At 45.8% G+C, this 11,325-nt stretch overlaps 1 protein-coding gene across 1 annotated transcript; it reads right to left on the reverse strand.

The window, feature by feature from the left end:
- Positions 1-1,527: 1,527 nt before the first annotated feature.
- Positions 1,528-10,041, reverse strand: PTGR3 (prostaglandin reductase 3). Its single transcript, XM_063397576.1, has 2 exons — positions 9,073-10,041; positions 1,528-3,304 (listed from the first exon to the last, which is right to left on the reverse strand). The coding sequence occupies exons 1-2, from the start codon at positions 9,375-9,377 to the stop codon at positions 2,380-2,382; spliced, it is 1,230 nt and encodes a 409-aa protein (XP_063253646.1). The 5' UTR covers positions 9,378-10,041; the 3' UTR covers positions 1,528-2,379.
- Positions 10,042-11,325: the final 1,284 nt, after the last annotated feature.

Raw genomic sequence — 11,325 nt, forward strand, 5'->3', positions numbered from 1 at the left:
AATTAAAATGAACAACATGTCATATCTGAATATATATGTGTGAAAACTCCTAAGGTTCCTCTCTTCCCCTATTTTGATCAGTGAAGAAGCCTGGGGCAGTTGCATTATGCAATGTTATATATGAAGAAACATATTAAAAAGAAAGTAGAATGTATGTCCAAACAGAATCCTGTTACAGGAAGAATTTTTTATGACAAAAAACATATGGAACTCACTGCCTCAGAAATACTAAATCTATTGAACCGACAGTGATCAACACCTCTGAAAATTGGGCAATTTGGATGGTTTTGGCACTTGACTGCAGGAATTTAATTTGAAAAAATTGTTACTCGTGCAATTCTTCTGTCCATATCACAGATGTAACCAACTTTATTTTGCCACAGTACATCCCAAAAACCATTGTTTTTTTAAGATGCATTTAATGACCAAGGACTTCACCTTATCCCTGAACAAGAAAAGACACCACATAGGAATAAAACGCTGAGAACTTTGCATGCTCTGTATGGTACTTGAGTGTTTGTGTCCTTCTAGGATTCAACTGGAAGGCCAATATACCTTTCTAATGATGCAAAACACAAACACAATATTTGTATTATCAGAGATGAAAAAGGAAATATATTTCTAGCAGCAGATCTTACTTAAAACAGAAATCATGGTTGTTTGATGCTCACCTTGAGTAAAAGAGAAAAATGGCCACAAAGACTCCATCCATTCCACCTTTCCCCAAAATCCATTAAGACTAAACGCAGTAGTCAGGCATGGCCCAAGAAAGGGACAGTTCTCCACTGTACACAATTCTTTATGATGCTAATTACATATGTACTAAAAAATTACATTAAGACTGCACCAAATCAAAACTAAAAATATTTTCCCATCTGCGGTACTGAATAAAATGTATGTTTTCCTGTGTTAGAATAAAAATGTTGTGTACAGTCAGTCCTGAATAATGCCCTAAAATTAAGTGTATCCTGGATTTTCTCCTTCAAGTCCTAGAGATTATCAGCCTATCATTATGCTTATTACGAACTATATGATCTTAGGAAATTTCCATCTCTTCAACTGCATACAAATAAATGTAATTTCAAAAGATGTGGCAAAATTGGCCTTTAATATCTTAAAAGTTTGCTATGGAAAAAAAGATGTAGAGCAAGCAGTTTCAAGCATTTTATTGTTCTGGAAAATATTATGCTTCTAGCTGGAATTCCTACTGTATGCACCATTAATAATATCCACTAGGCAAGTAAGAATTTTTGAAACTTTACAAAACCCTTTAACTGCGTCCACTAGAAAATCTATGGCTGAGCATCAGTATGTGTACTAGGTATTGTGAGCATAGATTTAAAATGGTCCTGCTGTTTGTAACAGGGCTTCTGCAGAAGCAGTATTGGCAAAAGTAGAAGTAGCGGCCTGATTATGGGAAGCCCCTTCAAGAATGATCAGTCAAATCACTCTGAAAAACAGAATATCTGAAAAAGAGCTAGTCAGCAAGAAACATACAATTATGAATAAATGCCACAAATATTTAAAGAGCTTTTAAAACTTTATTTTATCTTCAAAAAATATACAGGGCCTGAACACACATGAACATGGCTCAAAATCCCATTCCAGTAATCTTTAAATACTGACTAAAGGGGAGATTGGACAATAAACAGTAACAGCGGAAAATGAAAAGACAACAAAATGAGACTACATTGCAACTTGTAGTTAAAAGATTTAAAAGAAAATTGTGCAGTTGTTTATAGTTACAAAAGACAGGATTAAAAAAAAAAAAAAAGTCAAGTTGCTTAATATTACTGACATGTCAGAATTGGAGGATAAATTTCCCTGTGTAACCAGTCAAGGAATATTACTATGATCCATGATGCAACTGAATTATGATTATCATGTTTGTGACAGAAAATCAAGAGAATTTTTTTCACAGAAACTTCAAAAGATTAATAGAGCAACCCAAAGACACAACTTTTTACTTATTCTTGTTCTAACAATTTTATTTTTAAATCAGGGTATCAAAATTGCTGAAAGATTTTTTTTTCTGAGCTGAACTACATATGAAGTCTTATCAAATCAGGCTGACAGACTAAATCTGCCTCTGCACCAAGACTTATTCTGTCAAGAACAATGTTCTTGTCCCATGCTAACCTAAGTGACAGTATCAAACACAGGCCCATTATGTCCCTGCTACAGCCACTGATTTAAACACTTTTAAGAAAATAAAAACAAACAAAAAAACCTCAACAAACCCAACCCTTTTTATTAACACTTTAATGCTGTTTTTAATATAATATCCATTACTAAGCTTAAAAATAGAAATTGTTTCTAGTAAATCTGAGGCATAAAGTGCCCATTTTCTCTCTTCTGATTTATATCATTGTTCTGTTTTTACAGCTTACTGCTGACAGAGTGAGGTAATTCAACTACAATTTTCCCAATGTTTTTTCCCATGTACATGTAATCTACAGCACGGAATACAGATTCCAAGCCAGTGAACTTGCCCTCCGGAGACATGTCTCCAAAGTCCACCTCACAAACCAGGTCTCCTCCTTCATACATCTTGAGCAAATGCTGCAGAGCCATTTTGTAGTCAGAAAGGTAATGGTTCAAGAAGAAACCCCGGATACTAGCAGACTTCTTCAATAGTTTTGCTGGCAATAACTCTGCTTTAATGGGCTGGAGGCCAGTGGGGTTTTGGTAGCCAGCGATAAACCCAATAACTATCAGGCGCCCTTTGATAGCCAAGGCATTGAGAGCCAAGTCAAACATCTTTCCCCCAACAGATTCATACACCACATCCACACCTTCGGGGTAGTCCTTCCTAAGCACAGATTCGACATTTTCAGTTCTATAGTTGATGGTACGGTCACAGCCAATGGATTTCAGAAAGCCACCCTTTTCATCACTGGAGCAGGTTCCAATTACATGGCATTTTGCCCTCTTTGCAAGCTGCACAGCAAACTGGCCCGTTCCTCCAGCCGCTGCTGTCACCAGAACCTTCTTGCCTTCAGACAGGTCTCCCAGCTCTTTCAAACTGAGGTATGCAGTTGCACCACTTACCATTAAAGTGAGAAACTCGGGTTTCACTGAGGGCAGAGGGACTACTTGTCTGGCAGGCACAACTGTGTATTCAGCAAAAGAACCTGCTTTCACGTAGGCCACAGCTTGACCCACTGTAAAATCAGCACTAGCACTGAGTCCTAACGCTACCACTTCACCGACACCTTCAAAGCCTACATCAAAGGGGGGTTTAACCGAAGCGTCATATCGACCAGCTGAGTAGTTTATATCGGATGCATTAATGCCGACAAATCTAGAAGAAAACAAAAATGTATTAATGAGATTTACTCCTTACCAAGTTTTCACTGTATGAGAAACCTTGTATTCAAATTTGTGGGATAAGTACAAAATTTGTTCTGATTATCTGTATATTTGAATTATGAGTGCACTCCAAAGATTACTTTCATCAGACTTCCATAGTTTCCATTCTGTTATTCTAGAATTACAAACAAATTTTCTAAACAAAAAGAAACAACGAGAAGCTGTAAAAAGTCAAACCCAAACCCAAAACAAAACCAAAACAAATCCCTTAATATTTTCCTTAGGTCCACTTGACTAAGCTAAACAAGCTGAAAATAAATCTGTAAAAGATTAAAGCATGGAAATTAATTGACCACTTCATACAAGATGTGAAAACACGGAAGAATAAAACATGCAGAGCGGTAAATATGTGGATTCTGGCAACAAATTTATATTTTTGAATATAATAATACTGTTAATGACTAATGATCATATTAACTATTGATGTCATTTGCAAGGTCATGTTACTGTAGGCAAGTACTTTTTAATTGATGCAGTCACTACAGCAAATTTGCCTTTTGATGTAGCTAATGTCAATGTTAAAATATTTTTCTTTACATAAATTACTTGCAACACATCAAAACAACCTTGCACGAAGCAATAAAATTGTAAAACTGAATACCAAGTCCTACTGACCTCTAACAGGTGAAAATGGATGGCAATTTTTTTTTTGTAGAGAAAGATAGAGACATTCTACAACTTGATTAAGGGCTAGGAGATAATGCCTAAAACAGAGTTATGATCTAGTTCAAACGCAAAGACTATTTATTTTTTAAAGTAACTATCTTTACACATGCAAGAGAAGAGACTGGGGAAGGTTCTGCTCACTGGAAAACGTAAAAGAGAAACACGTGAAACAGCAAATGCCAGGACTGTAACTATGTGTGGATGTGACAACCTAAAGGGTGTACTTGACACCATGCAAAAGCTGCAGAAGCAGGCAAACAGTGCACTTTTAATTGTTGCAGTTAGCAACAAGCTCAGCTTATATGCGTGTGTAGTTTTAAATTGCTTGCACACAGAGCGAGGAGAACTAAAACTGCTTCGTTCCCTTTGATATTCTTCATTCTTTACAACATGGGGAGCTTCAAACTTTCACCAACGTTATGTACAAAAAGACACGTAAGCGTAAACATATCTATGCATAAAATAGGTAAAAGTGATTGTAGCTCTCGGTAATCCTGCCTTTAACTCGCCGCTTTGCCGCAACAGAAAATGCCTATGTCTTGTCCGCAGATACAAAAAATCTCCTCCTATCCCGCTTTAAGGTGACTCCCGTACAGGAGCGCTAAAAGATGTATAAAAATTGCTAACGGAGTTGCAGCTTCCGAGGCAAAGCGTGTCCCTCGGGCGCCAGGCGAGACGTGCGGGCGCTGCACCAGCCTCCTCCCGCTCTGACACCCCAATTCTGGGGAGGGCAGCGGGGCTGAGAGCCCGGCGGGAGCTGTGCTTCGCCCAGCCGGGGCTCTCGGTCGCTGCGAGGGCAGCCCGGGGCGCCCGCTCTGCCCCGGCCCCAACCCGCAAGGGAGGTCCCGGCTCGCCGCTGGGCTCAGCCTCCCTCCTCACGCTGTCGTGCCCGCGGCCGGGGCAGCGCACCCCGACAAGGGCAGGCAGCGCAGCGGCAGGAGAACGAGCCCCCGTGTTTTTCAGACCTTTCCATCTCGGCGCTGCACGGCGGCGGCCGGAGCACAAAGGCAGGTAGAACAAACGCTCCGAGGACAAAAACTTTGCGTGCGGAGAAGGGGCAAGCCGTGCGGTGGGCCAGGCGCCTGCCGAGCAGGGCTCCAGCACACGCACGCTGCTTTTGTTCTGCAGCCGGAGAGGATGCGAACCCTTCCCCGCCTGGGCCGCACCGCAACTTGTGCGTGCGGCTGCGGGGCCGCGGCGGGACGCGCCGGGCACGGCGTGCGGGCTCTCCGCGGGGCCGGGCCCGCCCGCACACACACACACACACACACACACACACACACACAGACGCGGGCACACGCACCCGCTCCCTCCCCGTCTCTGCGGGGCTGCTGTGCCACGGGAAATGATCCCCCCTGAGCTTCTGGGTTCATCATTATTAATCAACGCAGCCTGTTGTCTAGCCCTCCCCCCCTATTTTTTTTAAGCCTCCTTTTTATTGTGTGCAAACTCAAAACTCCTGGTCGCCATGTACGGGCTTTTTTTTTTTTTTTTTTTTTTAAACAAGGTTGTTTAGTCTCCTAGATTCCTCGCACATTAAAACAATCATACGCACCCTCTGGATTAAAAAGTATTGTGTAATGTGCCTTGTCATTCCAGCTGACAGAACTGAGGTGGTAGGATGTGCCTGCAGTTCCACAGATTATTTTGCTTTTAAAAGTAGGAAAAAGTACAAATTACACGTTAAAGACCAGTTTACTAACTTCTGAGACAGATGAAAGTAGAAAGCACAGAAGTAACAATTACTTGGAGTGCTAGTGGATTTTAAGACCCCCTTCCAGATCTTTTATGTTGCCTTCATTCACCTTCTTACTTTAAATTTGTTCTTTAATTTAGAAGTTTCTAGTTGAGTTTTGCCCCTTACATTTCAAATGCAAACCTGAGGCAGTGTGTGAAAAAAGCCTGAGATTGGCTTTTCTCAAAACAATTACACACATTGAGTCACCCGTTTTATTTATACTAAGCAGTGTTGAAACCCTTCGTACTGTTTATTATAGAAAACAGGAGGACGCTGCCGAGGGGAAGAAATGCCGTTTTGTGTACCACAACAAAGGGTGAGACACCGAAAACCACCATCACAGCCTTAAACACAGACAAAACAAAGTCATCCAAACCAGTACTACGCAAGAAAAACATTATTTAGACCAAACACCCAGCAGGAATAGCCCTCCACTTTCCCTACTGTGATCCCTATAGTCCCCTGGTTCAAAAGAAGAAACTTTCTCAACCCCTCTTACTCCCTTTCCTATAAACTTTGTTCCCATCTTCCAGCCCAAAAGTAAATCCTTACAGGTATTTTGGCAATGAAATGTGTCACTTCATCAGGAAAATCTTGAAAATCCCCCAACAACTTTAAGAAGGACCAAACCTTCACAGCCTTTGGACCCTTCTCCTGCAATAAAAAGGAAAACCCTTGCCTCCATACCCATTCCCTCTTTTCCCCCCTCCCGGAACACAGGACAAACAGACGTACAAAACTAAAAATGGATTCTTTAAGTATTTATCACCTTTTCCCCTCCTCTTTCTCTCCTACAAAGAATCAAAATTTTTTAAAATAGCCTAAATTAATTTCTAGCTTTGAAGGATTTTTGAGTAAAAGATGGGTTGTTTTTTTCTGTATAAAAAGTAGAAACAACAGTTGCCAGCACAGCTCTCTAGAGCAGAAGAAAGTTTCCCCTAACTGCATCTTATTTCAAAATATCTATCCACACACAGATTTTAATTTCCTACTCCCATAAATCCCAAACTAGATTTTATTGTGGTGAATGAGGATTGTTTTGCATGAAAAGCTCAGAGCAATTAATACTATTCATGGGCGTGACTGGGACTAAAATGAACAAATCTGTAAATGCCCTCTTGGAACCCAAGTCTTTCAATGTTTTGTTTTTAATTGTATGCTTCTACCTATTAGAAAATGTATAGTTGTATTTTAGATTGGTTGGTTGTTTTTTAAAAACTAAATTTTTTCAGGGAATCATCCTTTTGGGATGGGGTAGTCCTTCCCCAGAGTGACGGAGAGAGGGGGAAACATTCAGAATGTGCTTCCTGCTGCAGCTTGTATACAGTGAATGTTTTACAGTAACATAGTTCTATGTCTTCTGTGATACTCTTTAGAAAAGAACACTAAAGAGAGAAGAAATCCCACAAATAATACAAAATGTATGAACTCTAAATCTAGACTTCATCACTCACCTCTTCCTCCCCCCCCATGCATGTGTACCAATAGAGGAACATGTGTGTAACAGGCTGATGTGTTAAAGCTCAGCAATTGCCTGCCTGAATCTGTGGACCAGCTCCTGCCTTTAGCGTGGTACGAGCCCTTTTACCATGAAGTGTGCATGTCCCATGAGCACCCAGGGAGCTCACCCAGCAAAGGGAGGGAGAAGAGGAATAAGGGAAGAGTTACACTGGAACCGGTTTAAAAAAAAAAAAAAAAAAAATCTACAGGAGGGCAGGCAAGGGAGTGGGATGATGAGAAAGACTCCAAGTGCATGTGTGGGAGGGAGGGAGGGGAGTTGAGAAACAAGGATGTTCCTCTGCCTTGCAATACCCAAGTAGAGTACTTGCTACTTGTATCTCAAGTCTTTTGACCTCTTCCACAGAAGGGAATTTAACTGTGGCCTGATGGCTGTTTCACGCCATTACTGGATGCAGCAACACAGTGTTTTAGACTTGAGGTTTGGAGGGAATTTTGGTCTCAAAAATCTTAGTGGGAGATGTCAGCATCGAAATAAAGTGCCACAGCAGCTTTCTCATCAGTGCCTGGAAGAGTCCCTGTTCTTTCTCCTTATCCCTTCTTCACCCTGTATTTCTGTGTTACATATGGACACATACATGTCACATATACATGCACAGTCACACACAGCCTTAGTAGACCTCGCAGCATTGTTCTCAAGCCAACTTAGTGCTGCTTAACATCTTTAAGTTCCCACGGCGAACATGGCAAACTATGTGTTACTACGACTTCCTTGCTTGACAAGAACCTGAGAGCTCTGCTCTTTCCCGTGCCAGCCACGCAGTCTGCTCCAAAGTTCCCAGAGTTTCGGCTTCCCCTCGTGGGCAGAGAAACCTCTGAACTTTAGAAGGTTTAGTTTTAGCGCAAGGAAGGACGGCGTCTAGGAACGAGCCACCGAGAACAAACAGGTTTTATGGAAACAGCTGTGGGGGGAGGCACGTTTTGTCCTCGGAGTCTTCATTTCACGGCGGTCTGGTCACCGCGCAGGGCGTGGGATTTACGGTGTATTATGCTAAGCAAAATGTCACCTCCTCACTCGTCGCCCGACCCGGCTCCTCTCTAAAAGCCACCAACAACTGCGGGCCCGCGTCCTGCGAGGGAGGCCGAGGGCCGCCCTGCCCCCTCCGCGCCGCAGAGCCGGGGGTGGTGCCGGGGCTGCCCGGGCGGCGGGCCCGGCCCGGCCGCGGCCTCCCCGGTGAGTCAGGGCTGCGCGGGGGCGAGGCCGAGAGCGGCGTGCGGGGCCGCGCCGAGGAGACAGCGGCCGGGCCGGGCCCGCCCGCGCACCGCGATGACGGGGCGCTGTGCGGCAGCGTCCCCGGGCACTTGTGCGGGTGCGCCGGGGACACGCTCACGCCCCGGGCACTACGTGCGCGCAGCGAGCCCGGGCAGGCACCAGGGAGGGGCCCTGCGAGCGCTTCCCTCCCTCCGCGGCACTCACCGAACGTAACACTCGCCTCTTCCCCCCCGCCCCCCCTTTGGCTCAGGGGCCCCGGGGTGTTTCTCTTCCTTCGGGCAGGCGCACGCCGGGAGCAGCGCACACAGACAGACAGACACAGCCCCACCACAGGGGGAGGAGGGAGTGTCACCCCCACAGACCTGGATAGGGTGACAGGGCTGCAGCACCAGCCGCTCAAAACAACAACAATAAAATGAAATTAACAGTCGCCAGATGGCGGCTGGTATAACTTTGGAGCCGGTCTCCGAAGTGAGGAGCATGTGGGAGAGAGAGCAGGCCACAGGGTGCCCGGAGCCGGCGGGGGCCGCGGGGCCGGGGCGCGGGGGGGCGGGCGGGGGCTCACCTGTTCCTGACCAGGAGGTCTCCGTCTCCCGGGAGCGGCACGGGCGAGTCCTGCTGCAGGGTGACCGCTTCCCTGAAGTTTTGGCTCAGCTTCGTCACCACCAGCTTCTTCATGGAGCTGGGGATGGACGAGCCCTGGAAATCCAGAAAGTGACGGGAGTAGGACATGTCCAGGATGGGCCGCGACCAGCTGCCACCGAAGCAGGACCAGGCGGGAGCCGCCGCGGCGCAGGACGGCGGCTGCCGCCACCACCACCGCGCTGCCCGGGAGCTCAGCAAAGCGCTGCTTTTCGCGCTAAAACTCATGCCCTGCCTCGGCTCTCCTCTCCCGCCCCGCTCGGGGGAGCTTCGCCTCGGGATTCTCCAGGCAGCTCGCAGGACGCGCCGGCAGGAGAAACTCCCCGCTCGCAGCTATGTGTGTACGTAAACAGAACCCCCGTGCAGCAGGTTCTCCCTCCCCTCCCAGCCGGCCCCGCCGCCGCACGGAGACGCCGCCGGAGGAGCAGCGGCAAGATGGTCCCCCTGCAGCAGCCGCTCGTCTTCTGCCGCCGCGGGCACTACCGAGGGGCGAGGCCGGCCCGCTCCCGCGGCCGTCCGTCCCGCCGGCGCCGGCCCTGCCTGCCTGCTCTGCCTTGCCAGCGAGGCAGGTATGCGGCGGGCCGGAGAATCTCCTACGGGAGGTGGTGGTGATGGCTTGTAGTTTGCACCCTGCTCTGACTAAAGGGTTTAAAAATAGGGGAGGGGGAGAGGGGGGATAGACAGACGGACAGAGAGAAACGCCTCGGCTTACCCCCCCCGCCCCATTCTTTAGTTTACAAAAAGAGAGTATCTCCCTACAAAAGAAGAAAAAAAAAAAAAGGAATAAAAAAGGAGCAGGAAGAAAGCACGGTAAATTATCGGCCGGGAAAGGTTAGAGAAGTAGGGAGAAGTTGCAGCTAATCTCCTAATGTTGTTATTAGCCGCCGCCGAGCAGCCGCTGCCCGCGGGCGGACGCTCCGCCCCTTCCGTGCGAAACGTTTCACTTCCTCGCAAGGTGCTACGAATCAACCCCGAGACGGCGGCGGCGGCTCCGCGCCTGCCGCGGGGGGGATTTAAACGGGCGAAGCTCTTCCCGCCGTCGCCGTCCTGCCGGGAGGGGAAGGGTAACAGGCTACTGTCAGTTTGCTTGGGTCGCAGGGGTTTCCCCCGATCCCTGATATTGCCAGAAAATCTTGCCCTCCTTTTCTCCCCTTGCTTCTTTCTGTCTTTTTCTTTCTTTCCTTTTTTTTTTTTTTCTTTTCCAAGAATAAAACCAAAAGAATATAGTCACCTCTCGGTGTAGATTACGTTTGGGTGAGGGAACTTGAGCAGGGAATCAACTGGGTCAAGGGACCGAAGTCAATGTTGTGGTAGAGCCGCCAATCCCAACTTGGTAGAAGTGCGTGGAGAGAGGCAGTGTAATAGAGATGTTTCACTGATATCGCGTGTAGTTCCTAGAATTAACTCCATCCTGCTAGTATAAACAGTTCAATGCCTAATTGTGCCGTAGTAAGAAGAAAGAAAATCCCCTTCTGCCCGAAAAAGAACAAAACTGCTGTTCCAAGTGTTTTCCTTTAGGAATCGGCTGGGTAGTTTTTATTTGCTTTCTTTTAAAAAAAAAAAAAGAAAAAAAAAAAAAGGGAAGAACCCTTCTGTTCTCACAGCTAACATTATATAAATCCCCAGACACATACTGTGCAAAATGTATTAGCAGTATGTTTCATATGCTGCAGTTCTCGCTCTGCAATCTGTTGGTATTTTAAAGTAAGGATGAACTGTAATCTCCCATAAATCATTTTTAATTCAATGCTGGGTAGACGTGTGCCACGGCGAAGTACCATCTCCTGCCTGCCTCTTTTTTTTTTCTTTCTTTTTTTTTTTTTTTTTTCCTCTTTTTAAGTTTGCTGGAAGAAGACCTCTGCTGAAGTTAAATCAGCACATGCGTCTTGCACAGCACTTTAGCAAGTGGATTATAATAACAACCCCCTCAACGCGTGTCTCACATGAGGAATCTTTTATGCCGTGCTGTATTAAGACTTTTTTTTTCCTTTTTTGTCATATTGTTTAGCTCTGGGAAAGAGAAAAAAAATGAAAACAAAGCAATTAAAAAGATTGACAGGTATGGGTTTGTGTGAGACCTATTTGTAATTGTCAGGGTGACGTGGGCAAGAGGAGGAGGAGTAACAAACTGAAGCAGGAAAAGCAGCTCGATGTGTCTGTCTATCAGTTGAGACTG

Source organism: Prinia subflava, chromosome 1 (genome assembly GCF_021018805.1).
Source record: "Prinia subflava isolate CZ2003 ecotype Zambia chromosome 1, Cam_Psub_1.2, whole genome shotgun sequence".
NCBI classification, from domain to species: domain Eukaryota; kingdom Metazoa; phylum Chordata; class Aves; order Passeriformes; family Cisticolidae; genus Prinia; species Prinia subflava.